The following is a 15,876-nucleotide window of genomic DNA, read 5'->3' as shown; positions in this document are numbered from 1 at the left end:
GCACGGAACCTGGCCTGCCTTGCCGTGGAATCTTTCTTCCCACTGAACTAAGATACCAGGCACCGGCCTGTGCCTTGCACCCTCTTCATCCTGGGACACGAGTCGCCTTTCTGAAAGGCCCCCTCTTCTCTTCCTGGCTTATCTGGAATTGAGCTCAAGGCAGGGTGCAAATGGTAGGGCTCCCTCAAAGTTTTTCTTGCGGGCTCATTGAACAGGGCTGTGGCCCTTTGCTTGGTGTCTCCTGCATTCGTAGTCAGTGCCACATGAATTTTGTGTGTACACTTTATGTTTTCAGTTCTATCTGACCTCTCTGACTGGTAAGTGGGCTTTTTGGAACAGTACAATCAGGGTATTGGGCTTCGTTCTTTTAGACCTTTTGCATATTTGTATCCCAAAGCAAAATCACCCATATTGCTGGTCAATATGAAAATTATCCATAATTGACATCTATTTGCTTGTTATATCCTTAATGTACAACAAAAACAAAGTTAGGTAGTAATAGGCCGGCTCACTGTCATTCCCTTTGTACAGCTGAGCGATGGTGTATCAGACAAAACCATGTTTACTCAAGTGCCAGCGCTCTTGTTAGCCTTAACATATTATTAATTCATAGTGATAAAACTTTGCTGTCTTGTGGTGAATGATAGGGCTCACATCTGTAATGCTCTACATGCTGTAAGGTCCACATTTGATGTAATTTTTTTTCTTTACTTCCCTTCTATGGCCTGACTCCCTGAAGAGATGATTTAATGACTATTTCTACTTTGGGGTCTGATCTTCCCTTTTTATCTTTAGGGTGCTAAGCTGACATGTTTAATAATTAATAAAGAGGGGCTGGGGGTTTAGCTCAGCGGCATAAGCGCCTGCCTTGCAAGCAGGCAGTCGTGAGTTTGATCCCCGGTACCAATAAAAAGGAAAAAGACAAAAAAAATAATAATTAATAAAGGAAGATACATTTTGGGCTAATCTCATGCCTTTCGTAGCTATTAGGGTACATTCAAAAGGAAAAAAAACTTTATAGTTATTTTTTTCCTGAAAGTAAGTGTGATGGTGGCAGATTACCAACACTCCTTTTCATGCTGACTGTGGTGAAAGGTGTTTACTCTGCAGTGGCTTTTAGGCTGCTTGACGCTTGTTAAACAAGAGGCTGCTCACCCTTCTAGCTCACCTGCTGCGGTGTGCACACTCCTGCCCCAGCCCTGCACTTACATAGTTCGGCTTACTTCCAGGTATGGCTAGGATACGCTTTCAGTTTAAATTTTTCACACCATAGTTTTATTGAAAGACTTGACATTTTTCTTTTCTTTTTAAATTGTTGACACACTGCCCCTTCGTATCCCTGTTTGTGTTTAAGGAACCCTAGAGGTAACATTGAGGTGTAGTCCACTGAAGAAGGGACATGTTGCTGACTGGTGTGAACTGCAAAATCATCTTTTTAGATTATACACTCTGTAGGCATTGTCAGTATTTTCTAGATCCTGTAATTCAGCATCTTTCAGTGAGTAATACAATGCAGTGAATCTCATAGTTCAGTGGCTTAGAAGACCAAACTGTAAATATGTAGTTTTACTTTGTTTTGTTTTGTTTTTTGTCTTTTTGAGACAGGATCACACTATGCATTTCAGGCTGGCCTTGGGCTCACTTTGTACCCCAGACTGGTTTTGAACTTGCAGTGATCCTCCTGCCTTAGCTTCCTGAGTGCTGGGATTACAGAAGTGTGCCACCATTTTTAAAAACTATTTACCAACTCAGTATTTTTTGTCATGAGATCAGAAATCTCCCTGTTAATTTGGCATGGAAGTGAATTTTTTATATGAAGTAGAATTTATGGTAGAATATTACAGATATCACCTTAGCTTTTATTTGACTTTCTTTCATAGTTGGTGTATGATTTCTTCTTGAGATTTTTGGAGAGTCCTGATTTCCAGCCTAGTATTGCAAAGCGATACATTGATCAGAAATTTGTACAACAGGTAAGAAACTCTTATGTCTTAAATTTTCTTAAATTTATCTTATCAGTGATTTATGAATTCATGATTAAAATTTGGTTCAAAACTTGGTTTATTTGAGTATGATACCACTTAACATTCTTGCTAGACAGTTATTATAAAAATGTGAAATAGCATTGAGAATACAAAAGTATTTTCATCAGGAGTGAGCTTCTGACTGAGTCCTAAATTCCCATAAAGATCATTCTAGCTAGTTTTTCTGCAGTATCATAACTAAGAAAACTTAGTCTAACCATGAAATCTGAAGATGAAGTTTGTTTTAAATTTTTAAATCTTTGAAATTGAATTTGATGTGTTTCAAGCATTAGAACTTTGGACTAACAGAGTGGAGTGAAGAAAGAAATTAAATCATGTCAAGAATTTGGGCTTTATTTAATTTGAGGACTTTGCGGGGGGGGGGGGAGGAGGAAAAAAAAAATTGGGGCTTTAGGCTCCTTCCTAGCAGAAAGCATCTGTTCCCGTCCCACCTTTTCCCTGCCACCTAAATTCCTAGACCACCTGTAAAATAGGATCATTAAGGAGAAAAAGAGGTAGAGAGAAAAACATGCAATAGGTGTTCTTCTTTCTTTTCATAAAGTGGTTATTAGCTCTGATTTTTAGAACCTACATACTCATAATTTTTGAACAGTTTGGAGCCCTCTTTTTAAATATTTGGATTTGCCTCGCACTAAACAAAATTATGAAGCAGACTGAATCTTTCTAGACCCATTTTTCTCTCTTGATGTACTTATTGGTGTGTAAAACTCGTGAAGAATTCGTCGCTGAAGCCAGTTTTAAAATCATTTCAAGGACTTTTTCTGTCTTTCAGACCACCTTGTGTGCTTACTGTGGATAAGATTCCACAAACAGGAGTTTAACATATTTGGAGCTCATTTTTGTCATTCATAACTACCCTAGCCTTTGTGATCGTTGCTGTGGAATATTGATAAATGCAGGATATCGTTAGTTTTATAAAACTATTAGGTGTATGTTAGCAATAGAATATAATCTCTGTCAAGAGTAAAAATCCATAAATGGAGATGTGTAATTAGGTAATTCAAATGAATGCCCGTTGCCTTGTGTGGTTCTCATGTGGGAGATGCCCAGGAACTCCTGTGGTGCCACATTAAACTGCGTTTCAGACAGTAGCAGGCTAGGGAGAACCTTTAGTGCTTTCTTAGTCTGGAGATTGAGGTACTGGATTTTTCTGTGGATTTGAGGGAAGCACGCGGTCCAGAATTTGCTTCTTGGTACCAAAAACAAAGACCAAAAAGCATTAAACAGCTCTTACGTTTAACTCTCTAAAAACTATAAGCTATGATTAGCCTCAGAAGTTGGTTAGAATTCTAAAATCAGTGGCAAGGCAAAGAAAAAGGTCCTGTTTTTGAAATGTTTAGACTATTACTTATGCCATTTTGAAAGAAATGGAGGTTGGGGAAAAGTAATACTCCCCAGGCTTTTCTTTGGCTTCATTTACTTAGCAAGCCAATCTCACAAGGCCGAATCCTGAAACCAGTTTTTAATCATGGCTAATCTTCATATCAAAATTAGAATAAAGTGAAGTTTTAGCTCGATTATTTTTTAAAAGTAATTTCTCAGATTTTTTTTAAAGCTCCTGGAGCTTTTTGATAGTGAAGATCCCAGAGAGCGCGACTTCCTGAAGACCGTTCTGCACCGAATTTACGGGAAATTTCTTGGATTAAGAGCATTTATCAGAAAACAGATTAACAACATTTTCCTCAGGTAAATTAATCATATATTCATTTGTAGCATTTTTCTTTTTTCTCCTGTACACCTCTTAGTTTAGCGTTAATTTTCAGTATTTGAAATCCATGAGTGTGAGTTACTTATAGTTGATACTGTGGATATCGATTGCAAACTTTTTAGAAACTTGTAACTGACTTTGTGTCTTAAGTGGACAGTGTTAATGAGGACGATTTTTGATGCCATGATTCCTTTAGTTAAGATTCATTAAGAGGGGGCTGGGGATTTAGCTCAGCGGCATAAGTGCCTGCCTTGCAAGCAAGCAGTCGTGAGTTCGATCCCTGGTACCGATAAAAAGGAAAAAGACAGGCTGGGGATTTAGCTCAGCGGCATAAGCGCCTGCCTTGCAAGCAGGCAGTCGTGAGTTCGATCCCTGGTACCGAAAAAGACCAAAAAAAAAAAAAAAAAAAGGAAAAAGACAAAAAAAAAGATTCATTAAGAGGATAATTTATCAAGTCCTCTGTTTGAGCCTTATGTTTACAATTGTTTCTGTAAGTATTCCTTATACCAGCAGCTCTTGGGGTACTTCTTTAAATTTTCTGACAAGGCTAATTAAGATTTTTTAAATATTTGACTTAAGTCAGAAGCTTTCACATTAGTGTCCATATTTGGAGTTTGTCTGAATTAACTGAAGACCTGGCAAAATGAGGCTGGCGCCCCTGTTGCTGCAGCCGGGAGAGCGGAGTGCCAGCTGCCTTTCTCCTCTAGTTCTCTGCTGTCGTCTCCTCAGTCCATGTCAGCTGTGTATGACACAGCCTTGTTGGAGTTTATGATCCAGGCATTAAAGAAGATCCTAGTGTTGGGAAGCTGAGCGGCCTAAGCGTGTGAGGTTAGAGCCATTCTGAGCAAAGGTGGCGGATACAGCTCCTTTCTTCGTGGATTTTCTGTCAGTGAAGAGTTCCTACTTTGAAAAGCATCTATTTGAGAAAACATGTATATCCATTCCCAGGGGAAATGAGACTGTTAAATTATATAAGAAGTGCATATTTTTGTTAAGATTCGTACGAATTAAATGATTTAGGACAAAATGTGAAACGTGCCTGTGTGTTTTCTACTGCTGCCTTTGGGCTGGTTTCTTTATCTTCCTGCCTTTTTCTTAGTTTTCTTACAGTTGATTTTATTACATCTACCTTTATTTTAAATTCAGGTTCATATATGAAACAGAACATTTCAATGGTGTTGCTGAACTCCTTGAAATTCTAGGAAGGTAAGTCAGATTTTGTGTTCTTTTAAAAGAGTAAGTAATTTTGAATATTGCTTATGTACTAAAGGAGCAGATTGAAGAAATTATTTCGTGTTTTAGAATTTAAGTCTAGAAACAATGCAAGAGGCCCTGGCTCAACAATAAACAAACATTAGAACACAAGACTGGGGTTCTCAAATGTTACTATAGGTTTTAGGGGTCGGCATATTGGAATCAGTATTGCCCTTCAAGATCTTTGTGTCAGAGCCCTGTGTGTTTTATACCTGACCTCACTACAGTGCGGCGGGAATTTGCAATTTTGATTCAAAAGCAGTATGTGATAAGCTGCGTGAACCCTTATTAGAGGTACAAGGATCCACACCCACATGTGGACAGGTCCTGATGCATCAGTTCTTTTTGAAAGAATCGTCACTTTTGGTTTTAGTTTGCATGGATGTATTGCCTTCTTTATTCTCTACATACAGTGTAGTATTAACTTCAGAAGATTTAAGACCCTGTGTTACTGTCTAGAGAATTATTTTAATCTACTTTATTATTTAGAAAATTACTGTGGTAAGAACTACTTAATTTCAGATTATCCAGCAAAGTAAGAGAAACAATCCATTTACTTCAGAAAATAATGAAAATCTGTCCATATTGGTGACACTGACTCGCCTGTAGCTTTAGGGAGAAAAATAAAGGCAACAGTGGGTAGTCTTTCTAGGAAGTACAAATTATTTTCTTTGGCTTTAGTTGCCAGTGCTCATTTTCTTTTGAGATCACTGAGTGATTTACAGGAACTAGTGGTAAACAGTAACAGCCTCTCTGAAGTAGTTTGAAAATGAACAGTCACGCGTCCCAGGACTGGTCAGAGCCCTGATCCTCATGTACTGGTGGATGAATGTTAGGGTTTAGAAGCAAAGTAGTAACCACTTAATACTTCCCCTGCCTTTTTTTCCCCTCCAGTATTATCAATGGCTTTGCGTTGCCACTGAAAGCAGAACATAAACAATTTCTAATGAAGGTTCTTATTCCTATGCATACTGCGAAAGGATTAGCTTTGTTTCATGCACAGGTAAGTGTCAGAAATTTCAAAGGAACGCTATGAAGGCAGAGAAGTTGAGAAATACTGGAGGATGGTATTATGATTAAACAGTTTGCTTTCTAAATTGCCCAAAGCACATGTTTATTTGAAGGTTTAAGTATTATATTTACCTATTAAGTAAGACCAGGGACTTTAAGTGTAGATACAGAAGAGATATCACTGAATTTGCTTATGTACTGATCCAGACCTAATCCGCTGTGTGACTTTGAATAAATCCCCCATGTCTGCAGTGCTCTTCTGTTCATTAACATCCTAATTAGAAAGCCTCTGGTCACCTTTATTAGTATTTACAGAATAATAGATCAGCATAGGCATGCATGGGGAAGTACGCTGAAGACTTACCTGGTGGACTGCATACTCAGAGATTGCTGCCACAATGGGAACCTGACACCCTGGGAGGCGGAGCCAGGAGGGCTCAAGTGCAAGCCCAGCCGGGGCAACCTAGCCGCCTGGCCTCTCAAAGTTAACAAAGGGCTAGGAGTGTAGCTCTGGGCCATGCCCTGGGATCAGTCCCCAGTAGACACCCCTTCCCCAAAAAGGCTAAACAAAGAACAGTCTTTAAATTAGAAGCTACTTTCAAGATTAACAAATTACACGGTTGTGAGTTTACTCTTTTTATACATTGAACTAAACTAAAATTTGTCAGAATAGTCTTTTTGTTGGTTAAACATGAAAAAGACTTGGCTCTTTAAGCTGTATTTCACTCAGTAATATTTAGTGTTTATAAACTTTTCCTTCCCGTTTAGCTCGCTTACTGTGTTGTACAGTTCCTGGAGAAAGATACAACACTGACAGAGCCGGTAAGTGTTCTGCTAGTGTTCACCCCTGTGTGTCTGGAGTACTAACGCACTCATAGTATTTCCCTGTAGCTTTCAATACAGTCTCGTTTCCTGGGAGAATGTGGGGTTAACCCACCTTCAGAGAACAGAGCTGGGAGGGGAGGAGGCTTCTGAGTTACTGGGTGTGTCAGGAGTGACCAGTAACACTGGTAGAGAGAGGTAGAAGTGTGTGATGATTGGATCTGATGGCACAGTGAATACGCAAATTCACTGGGAGTCTTTTTTTCATTAACCTTTTAGAATTAAAGTGTGTTGTAAGAGTCCCCACTTATTCCCTTAAAGCTTTTGTTTCACTTTTAGATATAGCATTTTGACTTTTATTAATGATAAACCACAAGATAGGGCTGAAAACATTTTCCTGCTTTTTGTGATTAAGATACAGACTTATAATAAAGGTTGTTTGCTGTATGAATCAACATAGCAATTTAAACTTTGGATTCTGCTGCTTATTATTTGACCATAAAATGAAAATTCAGGAGAGCAAATTATAGTTATTAGGAAAATCAGTAGCTGAAGGAAAGATGAGCTAGGCTGTCCCTGTGATGCTGGGGGAGACGTATGCTTGGTGTTTGCCTTTTATAAAAGAACAGTCTGGCTTTTTTCAGCTTTTTTTACTTTTAGGTTCACAGTTCTTTATGAAAACAGCTTTTACAGTTAAATCAGGAAAAATAGAAGCTTGATATTTACACATGAAAATATATAACCTTCTAGAGGAGATTAATAGAAGAAATCCATGATAGCTCCTCTTCGATTTGAGAAAAACACGAGTGATATCATGGTTCCTGCCTGCTCAGTAACAAACAAACAGTTTTTTTGTTTTTTTTTTTGTTTTGTTTTTTGTTTTTTTGTCTTTCTCCTTTTTATCGGTACCAGGGATTGAACTCATGACTGCCTGCTTGCAAGGCAGGCGCTTATGCCGCTGAGCTAAATCCCCAGCCCCACAAACAGTTTTAAAAGATTGTTTTAGTTCGTAATGATCTCTACAGATTTTGCAGTTTCCACCTTCCGTATTCATTCCATCGCCAGTAGACCTTATTACCAGGGTTTGACCCTTGATACCAGTCCCTGACTTAGTGGCTCACCTCAGCATTTTTCAGCCTTACAGTAGGTGTGAAAGCAGTGTGGATTTGGTAGAACCACACATTACATTTTGAGTCGGGATCCTTTTCCAAGGCCAGCTCCGTGCAGTGCAGTGCTGCGCTCTCCCAAAGCGCTGCCCTTGTCAGTGGACAGCAATCCGCCCGTCAGGCCACCAGTGCGCTCGGCTCAGTACACGTCAGCCGGAGGATGGGCGTACTGGGATACAACCCCAGCCTATGCTGAGGAGCAGAGCCCGGGACACGTGACAAGGAAGCAGCACTTTTGTTGTTTTATGATGTTCCTCTGTGCTGACTCGTGCGTTGAAATGATTGTAGTTTCTAAAGTGGAAATGACTCTGTCACTTCCGTTTGTAAAAGCAGTTGTGTGTTAGGTTGGTTCACGCATTACAAAGTGCTGAAGCACAGCGAAAGTCCTCTGACATCTTGGCTTCTAGAGATAAACACTAAGTTACTGAATACATTTCTAGACATTTTTCAAACATGTGTAATGCATAAGTAGTAGGACAGTATTTGTCACCTAAGATAATGTAGATACCGTCCTACATTAGTCTGTTTTTCATTGGCAGCATAGAATTCCACTGTGTTGGGTTACCGTTTATCAGCCCTCTGTTGTTGGACAGTTATGCAGCTTTTCTACTGTTAGGAACAGGGGCTGAGTGAAAGGTGTGTAACAAAACAAACTAAGCATGTTTAAAGCCTTCAGAACCACACACCAAGAAAGGGTGAAAACACAGAAACTAGAAACAAAAGGGAAACCGCGTGGCTGAGTACCTGTGACGGTGACATAGTCCAAGCTGTGTTCCAGCAAGGTTACCTAATCAATATTCACAAGTTAATATTTTACCCCAGAATGTAAAGGCACCTGTTTTTTTCTAGCCAGTCAGTGCTGAGTGTTGTGTTTCCAGCTCTTAACCAGATGTGATGGCTCCTGCTGTGTCCCAGAACCCTGGAGGCTGGGGCAGAGGCTCAAGCCTGGGCAGCCTATTGACTTAACAGGGGCTTCTCTCAAGATTTAAAGCAAACAAAAGCAGCCAAGGTTTAAAGTGTTTGCTCATCTCATACTGTGAATACTTTAATTTGCTATTTTATTATTATAAGGATTGAGCATCTTTTTTATATCTCATTGGTCATTTGTATTTCTGTGCCTTCTAATCTTTTTCTGTTGTGTTACAGATTTTTTTCATTCATGTGGAGTTTCTCTTTTAATTGTGAATATACTGTTTTAATCTTTGCCTCAACTATATAAAATTGTATGTCCTAAGTATATTTCTTGATGTCATGCTAAGAAAAATCTACTTCTTGAAATTTAAAAATATTCTCCAGTATATATATACAGTATTCTAGGATACACATTCCAGTTATTTTTCTAGTTACATTTTCTCGTTGTTTTCTAGTATATTCCAGGTTTACCTTTTGGTCTTACATCTTTTTTTTTTTTTTTTTTTTCTTTTTGGTCTTTTTGAGACAGGGTCTCACTCTGCTGTTCAGGCTGGCCTTGAGCCCACTTTGTAGCCCAAGCTGGTCTCTAACTCACAGCGATCCTCTTGCCTCAGCCTCCCCAGTGCTGGGATTACAAGCGTGAGCCACCACGCCAGGGTGCTCTTCCATCTTTATCTGAAGGCCTGCGTAGGGAATTAATAGAAACATAATGGGTTAAATCAACACAAATGGGTTCTCTCACAGTTCTGGAGGCCAAAAAACCAAACTCAGGGTATCAGCAGAATCACTTCAGACATACTCAGTTCTATCTACTTTTGTCGTGTGTTAACATCCATATATACATAGATCTTTCCTGTCAGTTTTTGTGCTAACACCATGTTTTAATTGCTAATAGTAGTTTGCAGGTTCTATCCCATTAATCCCCCCAAATAAACTCTTGACTATTGTTTACATATATGAATTGTAGAATGAATGTTTCTAGCTGCAAAGATAATCCAGTTGGCACTTGATTGAAAGTATATCAAATGTATAGGGTTGGCTGTGGTGGTGCACACCTGTAATTCCAGCACTTGGGAGCTGAGGCAGGAGGATCACTGCGGGTTTGAGCCCACCATGAGCTACAAAGTGAGTTCAAGGCCAGCCTAAACTGCATAGCGAGACCCTGTCTCAAAACCAAACCAAAACATTTTTATGCATATATAATGTATAAATTATAGGTTAAGTACAAGAGAAATAGATTTTGTACAATTGTTATGAAAAGCATCTTTTTATTTTCACTTCTTTACTGGTAATAAAAGTATTGACTTACATATTTTATCTGTTCATATATTGAGTTTTCTTACGCATTTTAATAATTGTTAGGTTTTTTAAACTTTAGGACATGTATAAATATTATACAGCTAGCGAGTAAGTGTGATTTTGATATTCCCTGCCATATTATTTACCGCATTCTTCTGTTACAACGGCTCCAAAGCAGTGCTCTTCCGAGTCTTCATTTGAATGAGGGAGAGTTCCTCACTCAGGGCTGGACCTGGTACTAAGTAACCAGAGGAGCTGGCGAAGCTCTCTTCCCCCAGCACTTACAAGGCCAAGATGGGTTTTTAGTTGATTTCTAAGAAACAATTAAGTAAAATGGTTGTTGATGGTTTCTAACAGATTCTTTAGTTTTACCTGAAATAGCAAATAACTGTTTAAAATTATTTTTAAAAAGTAGCTGAACCATCCTGCTATTTCTACAAGTTATACTGTAATTACCCATGTTCTGTGTACTTTTTCGGTATACTTGGGATTCAGTTTATTTCTGCATCAATATGCACTGAAATAACATGGTCCCTTTCTTGTGTTTTATTGTATTTTGGTTAGCTCCATTATGCTAGCCATGAAATTGGCTCTTTTTGTTTGCAGTACTGGGGATTGAATTCTCAGCTTCTGCATCAAGGTCCATCCCTGTCCCTTTTTTATCTTGAGGTCTTGCTAAATTGCCCTGCTGGGCTCTCTAATTTGTGATCCTTTGGCCCCAGCCTCCCACAGTGCTGGGGTTATAGGCATGCGCCACCCACGCCCAGCTGCTTTATAATGGTTTAAGTAATGGGAATTGACTGTTCTCAAGGTTCCTCCCCAAAAAACCTCCCTCGTTCACCCACCAGATTACCATCTTCCCTTGTTTTCTTAGTAACACTTACTACTATTAAATCATTTTATTACACACTTAATCACTTCTCCCCAGTAGAACATCAACTCATAGACTCATGTCAGTGTCTGGCGGCTACTAGGAACTCAGTAAATAACTCAAATGAATAAAAGCCTAAAACCAAACCAAAAAAGATGGATAAACACTTAGATACTAATGTCTGTTTATTCAGAATGAACAGTGACACATTCACAATTACTGAAACTGTCCTGGGATTGGTTTCAATCTCTCATTCATTTCCTGTTGTGCAGGTGATCAGAGGACTGCTGAAATTTTGGCCAAAAACCTGCAGTCAGAAGGAGGTAGGTTTTGTGACTAAAGCAGTGCAGCTCGAGAGAACCTGTCTCAGGCTGCGTCTGTGCAAGCCCCGCTCTGCCCTCTGCTGCGGAGTGGACACACGCAGGAGCCTGCCAGACCTTGCTTCTCCCTCCCACTGGATTTATAATTCAGTCATGCATCTGTATGGTTTCCGGTGTTAAGTGATACAATGTGTCACATTTCTTAAAAGAACTTTTTTTACCCTAGGTGATGTTTTTAGGAGAAATTGAAGAAATCTTAGATGTCATTGAGCCAACACAGTTCAAAAAAATTGAAGAACCACTTTTTAAGCAGATATCCAAATGTGTCTCCAGTTCTCATTTTCAGGTAGGATGCTTTTAGTGACATTATTCTTATTTTATAATTTCTTTTCACTTTGAATTTTGACATTTCTGAATGTCTTTTAGGTTGCAGAAAGAGCATTGTACTTCTGGAATAATGAATATATTCTTAGTTTGATTGAGGAGAACATTGATAAAATACTGCCAATAATGTTTGCCAGTTTGTACAAAATTTCCAAAGAACACTGGAACCAGTAAGTCTTTTAATGTCGTTCATATTTTTCCTGTATTCTCTTTAACCTTTCTGTCATTTGGTTTCCTTATATGAAACCTATACAGATTTGGAGCTTACACCAATGGTTAACATCACAGAGATTTTATTCTGTTGTCTCTTATATACACATAGCTTTTAGGTAGTTTGAGTATGTACACTCTAAAATTCAGGTGACTTTTGGAAACCTCCCTGATGGAGGTCAGTGGGACGAAAGCTGGGGCATCTGTTGTGCTCAGCCCCTGTGGAGGACGCCAGCCAAGACTGGCTGGGAGATGGCCGGCTGTGTGGCAGTGGCAAGCTGTCCCGTCTACACCCAGGACAGCCCCACCTCTGGAGGCCACAGTGTCCCAGTGAGGAGAGTCCAAGGCCAGGGGGCTCTGCAGAGTGAATGCTGTCTCTGTAGAACATTCTTGTCTTGTTTTCTGGTGTTCTTTCTTTCAAGTAGTGGTAATTGGATAATTTTTATCTTCTTTTAATGTTGTCACTCAGGGTTTTAAATGTGAGACTCTAGCACAGAGATGCAGGTTAGCTAGAATTTAGTGTGGTACACAGGAAGGAAGTGAATTTGGGAATCACAGCATCTCTGTCACTGCTGCTGCATGACTTCGGGCACATCACAAACCTCTTAAACATCAGCTTTCTTTAAAATGCATTCAGTGAGTAAGTCAGCACTTTGCCGGCAGTGAGGCAGCGCTGGTGCATTTTCGTTGCAGGACCATTGTAGCACTGGTGTACAATGTGCTGAAAACCCTCATGGAGATGAATGGCAAGCTGTTCGATGACCTCACCAGCTCCTATAAAGCTGAGAGACAAAGGTACCTGACATGTGCGGTGCGTTAACATTTGGTTAGCTGGCTGTGAGTGCATGCACCAGGTGTTTATGAGATCCGTCACAGCAGGCCTAGTCTGAAGGTCTCTAGGACCCAAGTCATTCCCATAAGCCAGCTGAGGCTTTTACCAGTTCATCAGGCAGGAAGGCAGAAACAGCTGTTAAAGCTGTTACATAATTTACTTCCCCTAATGGTTAGATGACAGTTTTAACGTGGATCATAAATCCTGTTTATCTCATTCAGAGCCTTAGATTTCAGCAGTATCGTAGCATCTGCATCATGAAAGTCTGTGCTGAATTTTAAAACCAGTTTATACATTTTTTTTTTTTTGTCTTTGTCCTTTTTGTCGGTACCAGGGATCGAACTCATGACTGCCTGCTTGCAAGGCAGGCATTTATGCCGCTAAGCTAAATCCCCAGCCCCTACATTTGATTTCTTATATTATGAGCATCACGTGAGCACGAGACTCTCCACCTTTTCCAACTCAATACTGTAGTTATCAGAAGGTGGTATTTTAAGGTAGGTGCCGCTCCTCTTTGGGAAGAGGAGCTGCCGACCTGCTCTGGTTCAGGGTCTAGTGACCACGTGGTTCCTCGCATGATGCACATTTTAAGAGGATAAAGGATAGGCCACATCAGCCTTTAGGAACACGGCTTTGAGAAGTTCATAGATTACTATAAAATAATCTTTTAAAAACCATTTCCTTCTCGTGTGTTTATATAAAACATAATGCCATGGGCAGTAACACTGGACCTGAATCCACTATTGAAAGATAACCAGCATTTACTTTAGTAAGAGCGTTGCTTGCTCTGTTTAGAAAAGCTGATGTGTTTCTGTCAGTCCCTACTGACTGTTTTCTTGTGTCATGCAGAGAAAGGAGCTGGCCTTTCCTCAGGGTCACCCTAGAAACTAACTCCCTGCATTATTTCTCTTCAGTAGCAGTGTTCAGGCAGGAATGGGAACGGGCACTTGATTTGAGTCACAGGAAGCAGCAAGAAGAAAGATTAGGCTCATAGGAGACTTAATCTGAGAATGTATATTTCATATAACCATTGGTTCATGTTACCTGTGTAAATCAAATCCTTTAAACAGTTGTATTGTTTTAAACCCTAACCACACAAGAACAAGCCCATGTTTTGTATCTTCGCACAGCCTTGAGAATAGTCTGGTCTGAGTTACTTAGAAATGTTTCCCTTAGAATTAAAACGAAGTAGTTGATGCAACATACAAAATGATTTGGTTATTCATTTGGTACGTGGGAGACAGAAGAGAGTTAGATGCACATGGCGGTGGGCGGTGGCTGAGGGGTGGGCAGAAGGGCGAGTCCTGAGGGCAGGGGTGCCAGCCTACCCTCGGGCTGCCCTCTGGCCTTTCTGTCCGTATGGTGGACATGAAAAGTTAACAGGAAGTCCCTCGTCCACAGCAAAGCCTGGGTACAGGTCCTGGGGGAGGGGCGCTGCCCACACCAGGACAGTGGACAGCACTGTGGCTGCTCCCAGCCGGCGGGAGGGACTGGTGAGGGGCCGCGCTGTGTTCCAAGCTGCCTGCCAGGCAGCACTTTGGCTTCCACTTCTCAAATAGTTTTTTTAAAAATAATTTCTAATTACAAAATTTTGGTTTTCTTTCTTTTTTTTTTTTTTTTTTTTACACTTTTTTTTTTTTTTCCTTTTTACCGGTACCGGGGATCGAACTCACAAAATTTTGGTTTTCTACAGAGAGAAAAAGAAGGAATTAGAACGTGAAGAATTATGGAAAAAACTAGAGGAGCTGAAGCTAAAGAAAGCTCTAGAAAAGCAGAACAGTGCTTACAACATGCACAGCCTCCTGAGCAGCGCCAGCGCCGAGTAGAGGCGGCCTGCGCCCCGTGGTGGCGCAGTGCTCACACACAGCATGGTGTCACCCGGAAAAACTGCGGAGCAACCTCATCAGTATAACACAGTACAAGCCAGTCTCTCCTGGCGACTGTAAATGAAAGCGTGTATGGACTAAACGTAGCCCTGTGCTGTACCCTGGCCACAGTATGCTGTAACCTCTGTCTAATCATCGATGTGTATTGTGTCACTTCTCAAGTTTCACAGCAATGAATGAATTTTATCATCTACGAGTGAGATAATTCTGGGAGTGGTAAGAATTATGACTTGAATTCTTTTTTGATTGTGTTGCACACAGATCAAGTAGTCTGCTCTGTATAGTTTTCCTTCTATAATGTGCTTTTCACATTACTGCAAACCTTAGTTATATCCTAGGACAGAGAGTTTCCTAAAGTAAACTAAGGCACCATCCTCCCTGCGTCTCCCAGAACCACGCGTGGCGGGACCCTCCTGCACCTTCCCACCCACCCCCCGTCAGAGGGGGGATCCTGTGCTCTGGAATGCGAGTTAAACCTTCAGTCTCCAGGCTTTTAAAGCACAAAATATGAATAAAAGCTGGGAAAGTAAACCAAAACTCCTGAGTGTTCCTCACAACACCCCTCACCTGCAGTGCCCACGGGTGAACAGAGGCACACGGTGCAGCCGGGGCCACGGCTGCCCTGGCTGCCCTGGTCCCTTCCCTCCCGGAGGCTGCAGGCAGCGCCTCTCGGTCCTCACCGCCTTGCCCGGGTCCCACAAGAGCACTGCACCGCGCCAGCCGGCACTGCCGGGCTTTGTTTAAAGGAGATGCAGCAGGCTTCCTCGTAGCACGCTGAAGGCTGACCCCGTAGAGCCCGTGTATGTTTCTACCTGGTCAGGTTTTCTCACACCTTTTCTTACCAGACTACCATTCCAGTCTCTTTAACTTGCAGTTGTGTGGAAACTGTTTTGTAATGAAAGATCTTCCTCGGGGGATTGAGCAGCATTTAATAAAGTCTATGTTTGTATTTTGCCTTACGTCGTCTTTGCTTTACTCTGCTCCTAGCGTTCGCATCCAGCAGCCAGCCCCCTTCATGCACATGCACAGCCTGGTTACACGAAATTCAGACAAACAGTAGGACGGACTCTAACTAAACACAGAAGGCCTGTGTGCTCACCGAAGACTGCTTCACAGAATGTATTCATAAACCTGCCATTTCCCTGCACGGAGCTCT

At 40.8% G+C, this 15,876-nt stretch overlaps 1 protein-coding gene across 1 annotated transcript in view; it reads left to right on the top strand.

Moving 5' to 3' along the window:
* The window catches only part of Ppp2r5a (protein phosphatase 2 regulatory subunit B'alpha), a 53,872-nt gene extending 38,193 nt beyond the window's left edge, over positions 1-15,679 (top strand). Inside the window, exons 4-13 of the mRNA XM_003474251.4 lie at positions 1,881-1,973; positions 3,601-3,731; positions 4,900-4,959; positions 5,902-6,010; positions 6,787-6,840; positions 11,361-11,411; positions 11,635-11,754; positions 11,835-11,962; positions 12,696-12,797; positions 14,528-15,679. Of these exons, the coding sequence (XP_003474299.2) occupies positions 1,881-1,973; positions 3,601-3,731; positions 4,900-4,959; positions 5,902-6,010; positions 6,787-6,840; positions 11,361-11,411; positions 11,635-11,754; positions 11,835-11,962; positions 12,696-12,797; positions 14,528-14,660 (981 nt within the window). The 3' untranslated portion in view covers positions 14,661-15,679. The remainder of the gene's footprint in view (positions 1-1,880; positions 1,974-3,600; positions 3,732-4,899; positions 4,960-5,901; positions 6,011-6,786; positions 6,841-11,360; positions 11,412-11,634; positions 11,755-11,834; positions 11,963-12,695; positions 12,798-14,527) is intronic.
* Positions 15,680-15,876: the final 197 nt, after the last annotated feature.

Source organism: Cavia porcellus, unplaced genomic scaffold, assembly GCF_034190915.1.
Source record: "Cavia porcellus strain 051 isolate PalLab524CR breed Dunkin Hartley unplaced genomic scaffold, mCavPor4.1 scaffold_26, whole genome shotgun sequence".
NCBI lineage: Eukaryota > Metazoa > Chordata > Mammalia > Rodentia > Caviidae > Cavia > Cavia porcellus.
The sequence above is the reverse complement of the archived record's forward strand: the minus strand, read 5'-3'. Positions and strand labels throughout refer to the sequence as shown.